General features: G+C 37.6%; 1 protein-coding gene across 1 annotated transcript in view; it reads right to left on the bottom strand.

The window, feature by feature from the left end:
- KIF13B (kinesin family member 13B) overlaps positions 1–20,030 on the bottom strand; it is a 267,948-nt gene that overhangs the window by 84,555 nt on the left and 163,363 nt on the right. The window contains exons 22-26 of the mRNA XM_075556442.1: positions 16,211–16,381; positions 15,064–15,221; positions 12,889–13,021; positions 1,213–1,359; positions 577–606 (exon numbers count right to left, since the gene is read on the bottom strand). Of these exons, the coding sequence (XP_075412557.1) occupies positions 577–606; positions 1,213–1,359; positions 12,889–13,021; positions 15,064–15,221; positions 16,211–16,381 (639 nt within the window). The remainder of the gene's footprint in view (positions 1–576; positions 607–1,212; positions 1,360–12,888; positions 13,022–15,063; positions 15,222–16,210; positions 16,382–20,030) is intronic.

The raw sequence follows: 20,030 nt of genomic DNA, 5'->3' as shown, positions 1-20,030 counted from the left end.
ACTTTTTATCAAATTAGGATGATAAAAAAAACAGAAGAGTGACTACACTGGATGACATAATCAGGATCCAAAGAACTCTGATGGCCCCGAAGGATGAGCCAAGACTAACATGATAAAAATTTAACACACAAAAACAAATTCTTGCAGGAGATTATGAAAGGAAAGCAAAAAGCAAGTATGGGAAAGAGACGTGTGCTTCAAAGTATGAAAAATACCTCAGGGGTCTTAGATTGACTGAAGTACAGTCTAAGCCACGTGCAATGGTAAAGAGGGTGGTGGTGACTCCATTCAAGGAGAGAAAAAGAACAAGGAAGTGGCTGTGGTTCTGTGGGACTCCTGAATAAAAGAGCCACAGTCCCACATAATTTCTTTGGGGTAACACATTAAACTACTTGAGTCTAAAAGATTGTACTGTATGAAGCCATACTCATTGATCTCTAGTGCATTTTAATTAAAGAAAAAAAACAATGTTTGGATCAAATTTAACTGCATACTTGTTAAGTAACAGTGCAGCAAGCTCCAAGAATGTTGATGCTAATCAAACTTATTTGATGAGGCAAGCAGGTGCAAAATTACCTGGTAACTGTCCATGTCATCCTCTTCTTCCTAAAGAAAAAAAAAGCAGAACAACAAAAAAATTATCTAAGAATTAGCCTACGCTAAACAAGTGGAATCTTTCTCCATATTATGTTTTTGAATTTAATTAGTATGCCATGTCATGTCCCACCTACCTTCGCCCTCACTTTTGGTTTTATAGTCCTCAGGGCATGAAATGAAACCTTGAGTTTCTCATAGGAGAGTGAACTATACTCATTTGACCTTTTCAGGAACCAGTACAATACTTCCCCTGCTGGGTTTATACTCCCACTCACCAGGGGAAATCAAACACCTGCTGGCAAATAGTCTTTATAAGCCAGTAGGGGGTTTGTGTTGAGGGGGGAGAGAAGCTGAGGAAGTTAATCACTATTAGACACTCTTTCTAGAGGCTGAAATGTTTTAACTCTCAGGTTGCCAAGAGCCAGAGCAAAACCCAACCATCTGTCACAGTGAGTTTGTGAAAATGCAATAGAGAGAGAGAGAGAGAGAGAGAGAGAGAAATATACTGAAAGAATTGTTCATGGAGGGCAGTTTTCTGAGAGGTCCCAAAGACTCTCTGGACTCTCTCTCCTGGCTTTACCTTCCTTTAAGAGCAAAACTGGCATAGATACTTACATGGAAAGTCTCATGAGTTTTGGGGGATCGGAGTGGTCTAACTTTTATACATCCAATGCCAACTGACAATATACATTCTTCCATTAGTGGTAAAGTACCAGATTCCTGTACAGACTTCACTTCAACTTGAATCCGCCGGGATTGCCCCTGTATCAGACAATTTTTAAGAGTTTCTTTAAATAAATAAATCAGTGTCTTGAAAAATTTTGGTTGAGAGAGACCTCTACTGGCTGATGTTGTGAGAACATTTAAATCTGGAGACGATTTATTCATAAACAATAAACTTCAACTACTAACACACAAATGAAAATATTAATTAGGAAAAATTATTTACATTTTAAGCAAGTTATTATGACACTATATATATATATTTATTTTTGATTTATACATTTTTCAGTAAAATTATTAAAGAAAGTATTATAACAAAGTCAATACAAAAGCTGGCCAACCAATCTACTGATAATAAAATATATATTAAATAATTCTGATAAACTTGCTTTTCATTTATTAAACTAGAAATTTTTCCCCAGAAAAGAGGCAAAATCATACAATGTTGGCAATAATATAAATTGCTATAATTTATCTTCAGGGTAATTTGTCTCAAAAATCTAAGTATCCACTGAACCAGAAAGTCAGTTTCTAGGAATATATCTTAAGTACGCAATCATATATATATGTGTGTGTATATAGATATATATACATATACATACATACACACATACCCATAGAGAAATAGGAAATCCTACAGGTCTCCTAAAAACAGAAAGCCTCACTTCCATTGAGTCATTGCTGACCTATAGGGCAGGGAGAGCTACCCCTGTGAGTTTTCAAGACTGTAACTCTTTACAGGAGTGGAAAAGTCACAGCTTTCTGCCAAGGAGTGATTGGTGGTTTTGAACGGATGACCTTGCAGTTAGTAACCCAACGTAAACACTATGCCAACTAGGGCTACTAAAATGCTCTCCTAAGAATAATAAAAATTAGGTATAAATTAAACGCACAATATTGGTAACTGTTGAAATAAACTGATATATACAATCAAATAATCAAAATGTTATAAAAACGCATGGTATAATATGTTAAAGAGAATATTCCAGAGTATGTAGCATGATTATTTTTTTAATAATCACAGGAATAAGAAAGACTACTGCCTTCAAATCACTGTCTTATGTTCAAAGTGAAAATAATTTTAAGCCAAATTACAAATTCAAGATGAATAGAAAATAAGGTGTCCCTTAGGGCAAACCAAGAAGGGAGAATAACAGATCAGCAACTGCTGCAAAGGCAAACCACAAAACCTCTAAAGAGCCCCAAAATAGAATTCAGGCTAGGAGGGGCAGCACCTGAAAGTCCCCCAGGACCAGGGGAAGATAGTTATAAAGGTCAGCAGACAGACCTGGAATTATGTATGTTATTTCTCTTTTTTCCTTTTCCTTTTTCAATCTTCTGTTTTCTTATTGTTTGGTCTATGTCATTGTTGGATTTCCCACTTACATAAGGCAGGCATGGGAAGCAAGCTTAGGGAGAAAGCAATGGGGGGCAGTGGCCTTGGGGGGAGAAGGGGAGGGGGTGGTGAGCAAACAATACTACAGACAGGGGAACACCTAAGGAATTAAAACCAAGTAAGTTGTAGATATCCTGGGGGTGTTGGAGCAACAGCAACCTAGCTAAGAGAAAGTACTAAGGGGGGAACATAATAGTGGGGTAGGAGGAAGGCAAAAGGAAACAGAGGAATGGTCTGGGCAGCAAAGCCATGGATAGAGGTATAAGCATAGGTGTGTGTATATATATAAATACATTAGTCCATAAAAAATAGAGGTATTGGCCGGACCTTGGGCCTCAGTTCATATCCTCCCTCAATACAAGAACACTTTGTTCTAAGAAAATGGCATTTTGTGATGCCATAGCCCCTATCCCCCAGTTGCTGAAGACAAAATGGGTACATAAGCAAATGTAGTGAAGAAAGCAGTTGGTGCCCAGCTATCAAAAGATATACTGCCTGGGGTCTTAAAGGCTTGAAGTTAAACAAGTGCCATGCAGCAGTGAATCACCAAGCCCACATGGAAGAAGCACACCAGCCGGTGAGATCATGAGGTGTCATTAGGATCTGGTAACAGGCATCAGAAGATCCGTAACAAACAAACAAACAAAAACATAATGTTGAGAATGAGGAGGATCGGGGCAGAAACCCAGTGCCCATCTGTAGACAATGGATCATCCCCCCACAGAGGGGTCACAGGGAAGGGATGAGACAACTTGGAGAGCAGTAAAGCACCGATGAAACACACAATATTCCTCTGGTTCTTGAGGCTTTCTCACCCCCCACTGTCATGACCCCAGTGATGCTTCTCACTCTGGACTGGACTGGAACATATACATAGGTATAGATACGAGATAAAAGCTCACGACACACAGAATCCAGGAACAGAAATGGGAACAGCAATACCAAAAGGGTAGGGGGAAGGGGGAGGAAGGAGGTCCTGATTGCAATGATTGATACATAGCCACACACACCCCTCCAGGGGGGAAGAACAACAGAAACCATGGGGGAAGGGAGACAGTGGTTTGTGTGAGATATGAAATAATAATAATTTATAATCTATCAAGGGGCCATGGGGCGATGGGAAAAAAGAGGAGCTGATAACAAGGGCTCAATAAAAAAGTCAAAGTCTAGAAAGGAATGATGGCAAAAGCCTGATAAAATTAATGTATGGATTGCAATGAGTTGTAAGAGCCCCCCCAATAAAATGATCCTTTAATTAAAAAAAAGTTTCTTATTCAGCACATTTACCAAATAAATACTATGGGACACTGCATATATTTTTAATTAAATAATATTTTAAAGATAAGTTCAGGTATTCTCAAATTACTGCCCACAAAATTCATTTATAAATTTTAAGAACCTAAAACAGAATTAAAAAGTGAAATTTGAATCTATAATTTCAAGTCAACTACTTTTCCTCTTTTCTATCACTTTTAGTTTCCAAGAACTTCCTTTTTTATTAATAAATCTTTTTATTTAGGAACTCTTACTGCCCTTATAACAATCCGTACATCAATTATATCAAACACATTTATTTATACATGGTGCCATCATCATTTTCAAAACATTTTCATTCTGCTTGAGCCCTTGGTATCAGCTCCTCTTTCCCCTTTCCCCCACCCTCCCATCCTCATGTACCCTTCATAAATTATAAATATCATTATTTTCATATCTTATGATATCCGTTGTCTCCCTTCACCCACGTTTCTGTTGTTCATACCCCTGGGGGAGGGGGGTGCTAATACATCAATCCCTGCACTTGGTTCCCAGTTTCTCCTCCTTCTCCCCCACCATCCCCTACCCTCATGGTGTCGCTACTACCATTACTGCTCCCGAGGGGTTTATCTGTCCTGGATTCCGTGTGTCAAGAGCTCGTATCTGTACCAGTGTACATGCTCTGGTCTAGTGGGATTTGTAAGGTAGAACTGGGGTCACGATAGTGGCGGGGGGGTGGGGTGGATGCCCCATTAAAGAGATAGAAGAATGTTGTGTGTTCTAAGAACTTTCTTTGTGTTACCAAGAAAATCAACTAAGAAAATGACTGGTCCTATCAAGCTAGGTTTGAATAGATAAACTAATGATGCCTATTGATTTAATACATTAATATTACATTTAATATTTTAATATTTCTTAAGGACTATACATCAGATAGATGGTATGAAGATATTTTAATCAGAAGGTATTTTAGTTTTCTAAAGAAGTTGAGTAAAAACAAAAGTGACTTATTTTAGATATGTGCTTATGTGTGATAAGTGAAATATGGACTTTGGGGAAGACTCTGGATAAGGAGAGGAAAAGAGAAAAATCTTGGACTAGCTTAATGTTCCATAAAATTTTGGAAAATATACTGTAACTGTTATATTAGACTTCTTATAATTATTACATTCAGGTCAATTTTCCCCCACACAAATACAAATTTCATATGGTTCAACCTAATAAGAGTTATGGTCCATTGAGTGTAACTCAAAGGTTATCACTAACAACTTGTTTGACCTTGGGCAGATCACTCAACCATAGTTTTATCATTCCAGGTAGTAGATCGAGATGACCTCTAAAAAGTACATGGCTGTTTCCTGAAGTATCACATGCACATACCACAGTGATGTCAAATGTTTCTAACGTTAAATATACAGGTGTTCAAATAAGTGTTCAAATTTAGGGAAATTATTTTGCTTGACCCCATCAAACAATGACTCCTTTGACATAAACTAGTTCCTGATTTTCATGCATACCTGACCTGCTTATGCTCAAGTATTCTTTTGCAGGTTGTTACCTCTACTCAGTCAGTATTTCTGGGTTTACTGACTCATGGTTCAGTTCTAAGATCTGATTTCTTCTCATACTGCATACTTTCCCTCTCAATAATCTGACCTTCAGGCTCGTTTCAATTACAGTTATATAGGTAAGCCAACCATGCTTATTTCTAACCCAGATCTTGTCTCTGAGGTCTACACTGCACTATCTAAATTCAACATACTCAAAACTGAATTCATGTTCTTTTCAGATCCAATCTTTCCCAGGGTTGCATTTTCAATGAAGAGTGCAGTCATAGTGCCTCCCTAATTACCAGCTTAAGAGATTTTACCACTCAAATAGCTTTCAACATTTATATTACTCGATCTCTTTCTAAACTACCTCTATAGTCCAAACTAAGTCATGGTGGCATAGTGGGTTACATGATGGTGTGCTATGCAACACTGGCAGTTCCAATCCACCAGCTGCTCAGAAAGAGAAAGATAAGGCTTTTGCTCCCTTAAAAGTTCCCAGTCTCAGAAATCCCACATAGGGTTCCTGTGGGTCAAAACTGACTCAATGGCAGTGAGTTTATAGTCCTATCAGAGTTGTGTGCCATGTTAGCTTTTTACTAGTTCCTCCACATCTATTTTTGTCCCATTCAACATGCTCTCTACTAAGAAGCCAAGTGCCTTTTGAGAAATACAAATGTCTACAAGACCTGCAAGGCCCTACACTCAACGGACTTCATAAAAAAATGGAAGCACAAGATAATGGAATTTTCCCACAACCGTTGAAAGGCCCTCATATTTACCTGCCTCTCAGCTTTGCCTCATACCTTACCCCTTTGCTGTGCTGTTAGCCAGCCACAAAGGCATTCTTTGTCTCCCCAAGTAAACCTGTGCACATGGCCTTCTCTCTGCAGAGATACTTCCAAATTTGCCCAGTTAACTCAGTCATCTCTCAGAATTTAATTCCCTGTTGGTCCCTCAAGAAAGTCTTCCCGATTACTTCAGAGTAGGTTAAATATCCTCATTGGAAAATTTTCATACTTCAGGTAATTAGTAAAACTTATCACAACTGAATTTTTATACCTATTTATGAAATTATTTAGTAAAAGTCATTCTCGCTCACTAGCCTCCATGATCCAAGATAAAGAATCTGTTTGTCTTATCCATAATAAGCCTAAAGCTTAGTGACTATCACATTACACAAGACTCAATAAATACTTGTGCAATAAACAAATCAATTTTATTCTCCCAGTTTCCCATACAAAAACAGTAGGCCTAATTTTCAAGCATATTAAATTCAAATGAGTGTAGCATTCAAGGCCTTCATTAACTAGCTGCCATACGCTTCATCTCTTCTCTTTCTGTGTTCCAGCCCTTCTTACATGTTATTTTCTACCTAATCTTACCTAATTCCAGCCCCTGCATCTTTCCAATTTCCATCTGTATATGAAATACCTCGTCAGCCCTTAAACTGATTCTTTTCCAAATCCAGGTCAAAATTTACATTGTCCAGAACAAGTCTTTCCTGATAAGCTGGAACACCTTGAATGTAGACTACAAGTATGATAACTACTTTAATGTTCACCAACCTTTGACACTAAACCACAGATTAATTTATGCTTCCCTTCAATTAGATGGATTTCTATGTCATTCCCGATGATATATAAATTTAACAGATGCTCAGAAAAAGATGTTCTTCACGCCTTTAAGAATGCCATTTTATCATGTGCTTCAATTTAAGCAAATTTCCTCTAGCTTTAGTTCCTTGCCCAGATACATAAATGAATATGCTAAAATTAATTTTCTTCCATTTATACTTTCAGGGAAAATGTTTATTATCTTCCTCCTAAAGCATTCAGAAACTTAAAAACTACAGGCAATTTTAAAAAATTCACTCTTCCTTCATTTTGCTTTGACTGCCTTCAACATTCCTTTTCTAAAACTCATCTACTATTGCAATATTGTCTTAAAGGATGAAAACCCACTGGCTACAGTATTCTACTAATGGTTGGATAAAACGAAGTATAGCTGAGATATAATCAATTAATACGGACCTTCTAGGCATAATTCCTTCTGTGATGTATTATAATTCTGGACTCTCTGTCTGTGGCTAAGATCCCATTTTGGAGGGAGTTCTATTACAGTATTAAGGTGGGGTAAAGTCCTGACCTTAACAGAGAATATGAACCAAATCACACCCTTTGTTTTCTTCGGGCCATCTCTAAGACATAATCCACTGTTTTCCTTGGGTAGGTATTTTGGTCAGCTAAAAGATGAAAACCATACCTTCCTCAAAGCCATTCCTCAGTGTTTAAGAGACACCTGAGACCCAGAGGGGAATCTCAGGACCATTGGAAAAGCTCTGACTAAAGTGGCACAGGCTGCTGAGATGAGACGCACCAGAGGATGAGGCATTCAGGCTTAGAAGAACAGTGCTGAGACTATGAGGTACCTTTTCCTCATGGTACCTGAGATGGACTGTGAGACAAAGCAATAGGTGAGCTGGGTTCCTAGTCCAGAGGCAGATGCCAATAGACCATATGACTGAGAAGCTGAAGATGAGATAGAGACTTGGCTGCTGGTTAGGAAAGGTGATGCTGTGGACTACTGACTGTATTCTTACTGTTTGTTAATCCTGACTTAGGTAACTGATAACTTCCCTAATAAAACTCCTCACTGTGAGTTTTGTGTGACCAACAAAACTGTCAAACCGAGCATACGCGTACAGGAACAGGGGAAAAATGGCTACTGTCAGAATAGGTAAAGAAGATCTAAGTCTTGCTTCCTGGCAATAGGGAAGCCAGAGTTGGCCAGATATGGCCTCCCATGCTGTTCACTGCAATAGATAAAATAATGCTTCCAAATCAAATGTATAAAATTCAATAGGTAGTGGTAACCACGATTCCCTCCTCTGCTAGCTATACTGACAGATCAAAATCTTCTTTGGGTTATGATTCCCAGATATTTGTCTGGAATATATACACATCTAACAAACTTATATCTGTTTAATATATATGAATTGTGCCTCATTGTAAAGACAATCAAAATCTTCACACCTGGACCAAAAGGTAAGATTGTAAGTGGGGAAAAGATTAAAGCTGTCGAGGATTTTGTCTTGCTTGGAGCCATAGACAATGCTCATGGAAGCAGCAATCAAGAACTCAAATGACTTTGCACTGGGCAGATCTGCCACACAGACCTCCTGTATGTTGAAGGGCAAGAGTGTTTCTTTGAGAACCAAGATGTGCCTGACCCAAGCCATGGTATGTGCAATTGGTTCACAAGCCTGGGGAAGTTGGACGCTGATTAAGAACAACTGAATAAAAGTGATGCATGGTGCAGGCAAGAATACTGAAAGTAGCATGGACTGCCAAAAGAACACACAGATCTGTCTTAGAAGAAGCACAGCCAGAATGCTCTTCAGAGGCAAGGATGGCGAGGCTTCATCTCACATACTTTGGACATGTTGTCAGATGAAAGACTAGTCCCTGAAGGAGGACAGGGCATTGGTAAAGTGAAGGTGCAGTGAAAAATAAAAAAAGGAAGGCCTCGACAAGGTGGATTGACAGAGTGGTTACAATAATGGGCCCCAAATAAGAACAGCTGTGAAGATGGTACAGGACTCGGCAGAGTTTTTGCTGTTATACACAAGCTTGTTCTGGGTGGGAACCAACTCAATGGAACTTAACATGTCTCAAGCCCCAACTCATCTGCCAGTTTATCACTGTGGTAGTTTGTAAGTTGTTGTGATGCTGGAAGCTATGCAATTGTGTTTTCAAGCACTAGCAGGTTTTACTAAGGTGAACAGATTTCAGTAGAGATTCTAGGCTAAGAAGAGACTAGGAAAAAGAAATAAACTGTCTACTTCTGAGCAGAACCGTATATGCTAGAGTGCCCAAAGATGAGCTCCTCATGTTGGAATGCATGCAAAAGCTGCCACCCCGCAATTGAGTCTATCTTAATGACATAGATGTAGCAAAGCTTTTAGATCTTGCTATTGGGGCATTTCTCAAAGTAAGATGAAAAAACTGCAAATATCTTTGAACATGAAATATACTGAGTATGAATCTAAGAAAACTGGAAGTCATCAAAAGTACAATGGAACACACAAAGGTTTATATCCTAGACAGTATGAGTTGAAATGGACTGGTATTGGTTATTCTGAATTGGAAAGACTTTGTTTTCTATGTGGAATGACAGATTCACAAGGAAGGACATTACATATACCATTAAAAAGCACAAACCATTCAAGGTAACAATGCAGCATGTGATAATATCTATATGCCTACAACTATTACTCAAATTTATATATCAACCACCAAAGTCAATAGTGAAAAAACGAAGGAATTCTACCAACATCTACAATCTGGAATTGATGAAACATGCTATCAAGATATATCAATGATTACTGGTGGTTAGAATGTGAAAACTGGATACAAAGAGGAAGGATCGGTAGTTGGAAAATATGACTGGTTATAGAAATGATAGAAACAAGACTGCATGACAGAATTTTGTAAGACCAGTGTTTTCTTCATAACAAATACCTTTTTCAACAACACAGTGACTATGCTCATGGACCTCAGCAGATGGAATGAAAGAGAATTGAACTGATTGTCCCTGTGGGAAAAGATAAAGGACAAGCTCAAAGTTACTAGCCAAATCAAGGTCAAGGCCAACTACAGAACAACCCATCAAATGTTCCTTTGCAAATTTACATTGAAGTTGAAGAAAATTAAAATGAAAGCCCATGAGAACAAAAAATATGACCCTGGCTATATCTCACCTGAATTTAGGGACCACCTCAATAACAGATTTGACAAATCAAACACTACTGACTGAAGACCAGATGAGTGGTACATTATCAAGTACATTCTACATGAAGAAAAGCAAAAGGTCATTAAAAGACAGCAAAGAAAGAAAAGACCCAGTGGATGTCAGATTCTGAAATGAGCTCATGACTATACAGTTGCTGAAGCAACTGGAGGAAACGATAGCATAAAAGAGCTAAACAACCCCCCCCCAAACACACACACATCAGGGAGATAAACGACAGGAATGTGCATGATAGTGGTCAATGTAAGATATGAAAATAATAATTTATAATTATCAAGGGGTCACAAGGGTAAAAAGAGGAGCTGATACCAACGGCTCAAATAGAAAGTAAATGTTTAGAAAATGATGGCAACATATGTACAACTATGCTTGATACAATTGAAGTAAATGGAATATTATAAGAGCTGTATAAACCTCCAATAAAATGATAAAAAAAACAACAACAACAAATGAGCTAAACAGAAGAATTCTTCAAAAGGTAGCTCAAGCATTCTAGTGAAACATGCAGAGATCACAAGTTAAAACCATGCTAAATAGGAAGAACATGCTCAGCATATCACAATCTGGAAGAAATAATTTAAGCCTTCATTGTAATGCTGAAAGATACTGTGGTAGTCACCTAATCTGGTGTTAATTTAAGGATTAAGAGTGTAGGGGTGGAGTCTAGGCTGTCAATCGAGATAGCCAATGAGACATCTGAGTGGGCATGGCCTTCTCCTGAGAATTCTGGGAAATCTGGTACTTCCTCCTTGGAGGTGGAAGACACCTCTCTCTCTCTGCCACTCTGGGAGACATTGCAGAAGATAAGGCACATAGATGCAACCAGACCTCGGAAGCCAGAGAAGCCACACAGAGACCCCTGCCAGCATTGAGATATTTACAACACCACTGGACCCAAAGACTTTCTACCCACTGGCTTGTGATCGTCCTGTCTTTGGCTTCATTGCATGTGTTTCATGAATTTGAAGAGGACTTTATAGATTGGTATTGAACATATGGGCTAATATCAGACTTATGGCCTTGGACTGGACTCAGTAAAAGAAGATGGGAGGGATACACTGAGTCACTCTACCAAAAGAATGGATTGCTATTTAACCATTTCAGAGTCCTATATGACAAAGTACCAATGGTATTGAAGGAAGACGTCCAAGCAGCAATGAAGGCACGGGTGAAAAGCAAGGTTCCAGGACTCGAAGGAATGTCAATTGAGATGTTTTAAAAAGAAAAACAATTCCGTTTTAGAAGCACTCACTTATCTGTGCCAAGAGATGTGGAGGGGAGTTACCTGGTCAAAGGACTAGAAGGGATCACACTAGTTGTGCACCATTCCAAAGAAAGGTGGCCCAGCAGAATGTGGAAATTATTGAACAACATCATTAACACCATGGACAAGTAAAATTCTGCTGATGAGAAAGAAGTACATTGACAGGGAGCAGCCAGAAATTCAAGTCAAATTCAGAGATATCATTGTTGATAGCACGTCAGCTAGATCTTGGCTAAAAGCAGATGATACCAGGAAAGGTGTGTGTTTGTTTTAGTGACTATGAAAAGGCATTTGATTACATAGATCATAACAAACTATAAATAAACTGCAAAGAATGGAATCCCACAACATGTAATTTTGCTCCTGAGGAACTCAAACATACATACATACAACAAGCAGATTTTCGGGGTTGAAAATCAGGAAAGGTGCGAGCCAGGGTTGTATCATTTCCCTTGCTTATTCAGCCTGTCTGTTGAGTTACTAAGCGCTAAAGCTGGACTATAAAAAGAAGAAAATGAAATCAGATTGGAGGAAGGCTACCCAGCTGCTACAATGCTGTTTGTTGAAAAGGATCTGAAACACTTATTGTTGAAGATCCAAGACCATAACTGTCAATATGGGTAACAACTCTAAGTAAAGAAAATAAAGTGGACCACCAGAAAGCATCATGCAAACAGAAAATACTGACATTGTCAAGATTTTCATTACTTGGATCCATAATCAATTCTCATGGGAGTAGTCACGAAATTATGCAACTTGTTTCATGTGATGAATCTGTTGCACAAGAACTCTTTAAAGTGTTAAAGAAAAACAATGTTACTTTTTCAATCACCTCATATGGATATGAAAGCTGGACAATGAACAAAGAAGATTGGAGAAGAACTGATGGGCTTAACGTATGATGTTAGCAAAGAACACTGAAAATACGGTGAACTGTCAGACAACAAAAAAATGTCTTGGAGGAAGAACAGCCAGCCAGAATATTCCTTAGAAACAAGAATGGTAAGGTTTCAAATCACACATTTTGGATATGTTTCAGGAGAGATCCATGCCTGGAAAAGGACATCATGCTTGGTAAAGTAGAGCGTCAGCTAAAAAGAGGAAGGCCCTCAAGGACACATACTGAGACAGTGCCTGCAACAATAGGCTCAGACAATCGACCTGCAGAGTTAACTCTTCAGCCCCAAACAACATGTCTCAAGCATGGTGCTTTCTGCTAAAGGAAATCTACTATTATGCTTTCTAGTATTAATGAAGGGAATATACATAGATAATATTCACATTTTTGTTACCTGCCGAAGCTGGAAAACACCTCCTGTTGGTACATCCTTGGCAGATATCACTTCTACAGGGCAGTATTCACCATTTTCATTCTGTTCCAGAACCTGGACCCAGAATTCTACTTTCCTGGTAACTTCACTCCATCTAGAAAGCAGTTGGAGTTCTTAGAAAATCACACATTGTTTATTTCTATTTCAATATGCACTATGTTTACGTATTAGGTATTATTAGAACCTCATTACAAGCTAATGATAACCATAATTCAAAGAGTAAAAACTGCTTGAAATAAAGGCAGCTTAGCACACTGCAAATGAGAATTGACAGTAATAGAGATTCTGAACAAAATAACTCAGTAGAATTTGGGATAGTTCAATGATCAATAATCATATACATATTGGCAAATTTAGTAAAAACCAAAGTTAACCACAATATCCTAACTAGGACTGGCTTACTGTTTTGTTGGGGTTTTTTCCCAAAAGGATATGACAATCATAGATTTCAAAGCATTTACTCAAAAATCTAAACATTTAAATTACATACACAGAATAAAATAAATATTTTGCCAATGATAAACTAAGGTATTAAGTACTGCAAGCTTTTATGACTTTACAAGTATCTCTTAGATCAAAATGAGAATCAAGAAAAGCCTCACCTTTTAGTTCAGTATTTGCTAAAACATGCTCTAAATGCACAATAATATTGGGTTTTATCTTATGATTTAATAACAAAATCTTAAAATAGGATATATTTGTCTACTCCTTTCAATTCTAACAAAATCCTGCTCATCAACTAAGACTATTTCCCTTGTTCAGGGATGCTACTTGAAAAGAGCTGTGAACAACAGACATAGTTAAGTAAACCAGAATTCCAGGAATAGACCTTGATCAATTTTCTGCACAGATACTCAATTAGAAGTAATTCAAAATGATTAGCTATCTATTCTTTTACAAATTTATTTTCTGTGTCTTCCTAAATACATATTTAACTTGCTTCCATCACCCTTCAAAATTCACGTCTCTAAAGAAGTTTAGTCATGCTATTATCACTCTAAAGATGCCATCTCCCAAAAGATAAAATAATTATTTATAAACTATTAAGGATGCAGGGGGAAGGGGGGAGCAGAGAGGGAGGGGGAGGGGAAAAAAAGGAAACTGAGCTGATTCCAGGAACCCAAGTGGAAGGCGAATTTTGTGAATGACGAGGGCAACGAATGTATATGGGTGCTTTACTCAATTGATGTATGTATGGATTGTGATAAGAGTTGTATGAAGCACACCAGTCTGTGCCATCATGAGGTGCCAAAGGGACCAGGTATAAGGCATCATACAAAAAAATAAAAATATATATACCATAGTGAATGAAGGGGAAAGTGCAGAGTGGAGACCCAAAGCCCATTTGTCGGCCACTGGAGATCCCCTCACAGAGGGGTTTAGGAGAGGAGATGGGTCAGTCTGGGTGCGATGTAGTACCGATGAAGAACACAGCTTTCACCCAGGATCAGGATGCTTCCTCCCCACAACTACCATGATCCGAATTCTACCTTGCAGGACTGGATAAGGCAGAGGTTGTACACTGGTGCATATGGGAGCTGGAGGCACAGGGACTCCAGGGTGGATGATACCTTCTGGACCTGGGGTGTGAGGGGCGATACTGGGAGAGTAGAAGGTGAGTGGGTTGGAAAGGGGGAACCGACTACAAGGATCTACATGTGACCTCCTCCCTGGGAGACGGACGGCAGAGAAGGGGGGGAAGGGAGACTCCGGATAGGGCAAATATGACAAAATAACAATCTATAAATTATCAAGGGCTCATGAGGGAGGGGGGAGCGGGGAGGGAGGGGAAAAAAAAGAGGACCTGATGCAGAGGGCTTAAGTGGAGAGCAAATGCTTTGAAAATGATTAGGGCAAAGAATGTGCGGATGTGCTTTATACAATTGATGTATGTATATGTATGGATTGTGATAAGAGTTGTATGAGCCCCTAATAAAATGTAAAAAAAAATTGGAAATAAGAAAAAAAGAGTTGTATGAGTCCCAATAAAAAGATTTATTTTTAAAAATAGAGAATAAAAATGCCATCTCCCATATCTGGAATTCTAGCAATGTCCCAACATAACAATTCATTTTAAATGGCAATATTCAATTTTTAAAAACTACAAATTAAATCAGATGGATATCTAAAACTCACCTATCCCGGAGACTACGTGTTTTTGCTTGTATAATTCCCAAATCCCACAGGGTAGGGTTTTTTCGAGGATCAGTCATTTTATGGCCATACACTTCAATTGCAAGTGCACCTTCAGAAAGATGCTCAATGAAATCTTCACTGATATTAACAGAAAACTCCTGAAAAGGAAACAGTTAATTGCAGAAATTGATAGTTTCTGGAAACTAAATGGTAACTTATTCCCAGATTTACACACTTAATCGTGAAGGAAAGAAATAGAAAGCTTTAAGACAGTGGATAGTGTAAGATATGAAAATAAAAATAATTTATAAATTATCAAGGGTTCACGAGGGTGAGAGGTGGGGGAGGGAGGGGGAAAAGAGTAGCTGATACCAAGGGCTCAAGTAGAAAGAAAATGTTTTAGAAATGATGATGGCAACATATGTACAAGTGTGCTTGATATGATTGTTGTATGGATTGTTATAAGAGCTGTAAGAACTCTCAATAAAGTGATTTATTTAAAAAAGAAAATTTGGGAACCTAAGACTTTCTTAGCTTTTATTATAGATGCTAGATGGTAGTTCTGTTCTGTAACTAAAGCTTTCTTTTTTTCTTTTATTCCCAACTGTTCCTGCATTGAGGGAGAGAGTACTTGTATAGAGACCCAATGCCCACCTGCTACCTTAATATTTAACATTTAAATATATATACAAAGACCTATATCCCTATTGTTATATATTAATATATGTACATATGTGCATGCCTATATTTATAACTCTATAAATGTCTTTGGCCTCCTAGGTTTTTTCCTCTATATATTTTTTTAACTTTCCTCCTCTCCCACTTGATCTTTCAGCTCTCAGTACTTTCTCTTAGCTACGTTATAGTTGACCAAATCCCACCAGGATGGTTTCTAACATTTAAATCATCTGTCAAGGCCTATCTTTGAGACTTTGAATTGGTAAATATTTATTATGTTGGAAAAAAATACAACTCCATACTGTGTGGCAACCTCAGCCATCTAAAACTGTCCCCTGAACTGTGTATGTATTACAGACATAGGATTGAGAAAGACCTGTGCCACTGTATCAAATCATCAAACTGATTCGGGTGCCTTTATGGAACCCCTGGTGATTAAGTCTGAGGAGCAAACTTAAAAGCAACTTACATTACAGTGATCAAAGACAACCATGCACTGAGGTTCCTTGCTGACTGGAGAGGAGGAAGTATCTACTTCAGGTGCAACAATGACTGGTTCCTGTTGGTCCCAGAAGTTGTATTTGCAAAATACAAAGTGGCACAGATGCTGTGGCAATCCAGTAGCTTGTAATATTTTAACCTGAGGGGAAAAGAAGGATTTGTTGTTACTTCTTAATTAGAAAGTTCCAAAAAGTACTATAATTCAAGAGGTATGGATTCCACTCCCAATTCTGTCATGAAATGTGCATTTAAGATGAGCAAACCACATACACTCCAGGGCTGCATTCTTCAACTGTTAGGTGGGAACAAAAACCTACCATATTTATTAAGAGGCTTTCATAGGGGACAAACTCCTTTGCCTAGAAGATGGGTATTTGAAAGCATGTAGAAGCTGATGAAGAACATTTATAGATTCTTATAACAATAATAAAGACAGAAGAATAAAGTTCTTAGGCATCAATACAATTTAATGATACAAATATGACTAACATCATAAGAATAGACCAAGACATTCATGTACAATGAGTAAAGATTAAAGTCATGCATGCATCGATTTATAACCAAATAAATATTCAGGAAAGAGCAAAACATTATTTAATAATTTTAAATAGAAAGGTGAGCAAATTTCTCAAGTAGATATGTTAGATTTGGGGGGAGCGGTTTAAAGGCATTGAGAACATACAGCTTACAAGGCCGCTGTGGGTCAGCATTGACTTGATGGCGGTGAGCACTAACACTTACTGGGTGTGTTCACTATATATACGTAGGAGAGGAAATGTGCTCTGGATATGGAGTGTAGGGTTTTATGATAACAAAGTGTGATTAGAAAGCATATGTATTTTATGTGATAAGAAGAAAAAAATGCTCATATCAGGAGTTAAAGTGGCCATATATAGTTAATACTTCTTTAGGCAGGAAACATCAGGTTGATATTTGTGTTGGAGTTTTTGCTGTTGTCATATTCTAAAACTTCTTCAGTTATGAAGTTAAATGTACTTGTGATCTTATAATTGATTAAACAGGCTTACATGCTCAAGCATTATTTATTTATTAACATTCCTTAGCAAACTACTTCCCTGCATTGTATGTGATTCAGTGAAAAAACTTCACAAAAATACACTTGAAGATATAGCAGAAATTGATGGAGTTCAGCTACCACAAGGAATCATTAGAAGCTTGATACTAAGATAGGTTTAAAAATCTTTAAACAATGATAAATATAATAGGAGGGTCCCTGGTGGTGTAGTGGTTATGCACTGGGTTGCTAACTGCAAGGTCAGTAGTTCAAATCCACCAGCTGCTCCACAGGAGAAAGATGAGGCTTTCTATTTCTGTAAAGAGGTACAGTCTCAGAAACTCACCAGGGGAAGATCTACCCTGTCCTATAGGATCATTAATAGTCCAAATCAACTTGATGGCAGTGAGTAAACATTTCAGGAAGCATTAATAATGAGAAAATACAAACAAACATGAAAATAAATGAGTTTACTTTCTCCCATATGAGGTGGAAAAATACATGCAATAAATGAGAATTCCTATTATTATTCATTTTTCCCCTCAATGTCAACAAATGTTTGGAACATCTATATATTAATTCCCAGATGACTTATGAAAGACAGGATGACATACAATGTATTCTTCCAAACCAAATAGAGCAATCAGTATCTGAAGTCAATTATTATATTTAGAAAACCATTATTTTTATTGTGTTTTTGAATGTTTATTATATTCTTTAATGTAAAGCAATATAGTATTTGAGAAGACTCAAAGATTTTGGAGTTACACACAGCTAAATGAAAACACTTGTCATTTATTAGCTTCTATTCACAAACCAGGTAATTCATTTCTGTGGGGTTCATTTGCATAGTTACAGCAGGGCCTTACACTAAGGCTAGGAAGAAAGGAGGCATGGAAGTCTACTTTTGAAAATCAGCTCAGGAAAACCTCATGGTCCATAATAGACTGATCCACAACCACAAATGGAAATAGTACATGACTGGGTGCCCTTCGTTCCAGTGTGCACAGGGTCATCAAAATTCAGGGACCAAGTCGATATCAGTAATAACAAGTGTTCTCCTTTAATAGCTACTGGTGTGAGAACTGACCACACTAATGAAATGAAATTAATAAAAATGTTATCAGGCATTGAGAAGATGTTTAACACATACCAAAATTTTTCCTGTAGCAATTCATCTCAATCTTTCAGTTAAAACAAACAAGAAAGCAAGATTTACTATGATTAACTCTCCAATACAAGTAACATCTCAGGAATGAGGAAATATCTAGGACCTAAGTTGTGAGGGTGTTTAAAGCTTTTTGCATGCTGAAACTAAAATCACCACAAGGTGTCAGACTACCGTAGGAAATCAACTTGAAGCAGCTCATGATCCCGGAGCCCAGAAATATCAGTACACATTCATATTGTATGGGGTTTGCAAATGTACAGATCATACTTAATGTAAATTAAAATGTGCAATGGAAAATTATGAATTATTCATTACAGAAAATACATATAAATTTCTTTTATGGGCCCATGATCCTCATTATTTGTGATAATTTAAATGTCCCCAGATTTGATACTTCTTCCATCTCTACTTTGCTTCATGTAAAGAGTTTATGTATGCTCTTTTGGTTTACCCAAAAAGCTATCCTATGCACACTCTCAAGATACCATTTCCCATGAAAGCAATCAGGGTTCAAGAAGTGTCTCATTTCAGGACTAGGACAAGAAATGCACATGATGAAACTAGAATCATATTTTAAAACAAAATCCAACAAAAACCACCTACGCTCAATGTCATGCAGTCGATCCTGACTCATAGGAACCCTGTAGGAGACAGTAGTATCAGAAGCTTCCAAGGCTCTAGATAACCTTCACAGAAACCAACTGTCACATCTTTGTCTCTCGGAGTGGCTGGTGGGTTTAAATCATTAACCATTTTTTCAATTAGCAAACATGATCACTGTGTCACAATGGGTCCTCAGAATCATATTAGAAAATGGAAAAAAAATTGAAAAACTGCCAAAGTCTGTGAGTGTTAGAACCATGGAGGCTCTCCGTGATCAAATATAGTCTGATTTGACCTTTAACATATACAATAAACGAGATGTAAGTTTATAAGCATGTATGTTCAGGGTGATATTAAGACAAAACATATAAACATCTTGCTGGTCACTTTTAGACATCAGTAAAAAAATAAATTCTTTATTTTGAATATTGTCACACCTGTTAGGCAACACTAACACAACCCACACTACATGAATTCCACAGTGTAATAGGCCCCTTCCTACAATAAATATCCTGAATAGAATATATATGCACAAATAAGAGAGTGCCCATAGATTAAAAGGGAGTTCTGAAAAATATCAATGTAGAGCAATGGTCCTCAACCTTCCTTATGCTGCGATCCTTTAAAACATTTCCTCATGTTGTAGTGACCCCCCCAACCATAAAATTATTTTTATTGTGACTTCATAACTAATTTTGCTACCATTATGAATCAGGCGACCTCTGTGAAAGGGTTGTTCGACCCCCAAAGGGGTCGCTACCCACAGGTTGAGAACGGCTGACATAGAGAATAATGGGAAGTAGACAGACTACTATAGTCCATAATAATTGAAGAACTAAAAATAATAATAATTGAGGAATTTTTACATATGACACCATTATAGCTACTTTTAAAAAAGAACTCATCATTTCAAAACATTGGCTGATGTATTTCTAGGTGATATACAATGATATAAAATGGCATCTGGGCTTTGTTTCAAAGTAATCTAGGGGACGAGGT

This window comes from Tenrec ecaudatus, chromosome 8 (assembly GCF_050624435.1).
Source record: "Tenrec ecaudatus isolate mTenEca1 chromosome 8, mTenEca1.hap1, whole genome shotgun sequence".
NCBI classification, from domain to species: Eukaryota; Metazoa; Chordata; class Mammalia; order Afrosoricida; family Tenrecidae; genus Tenrec; species Tenrec ecaudatus.
This window is presented reverse-complemented; position numbering and strand designations above follow the sequence as displayed.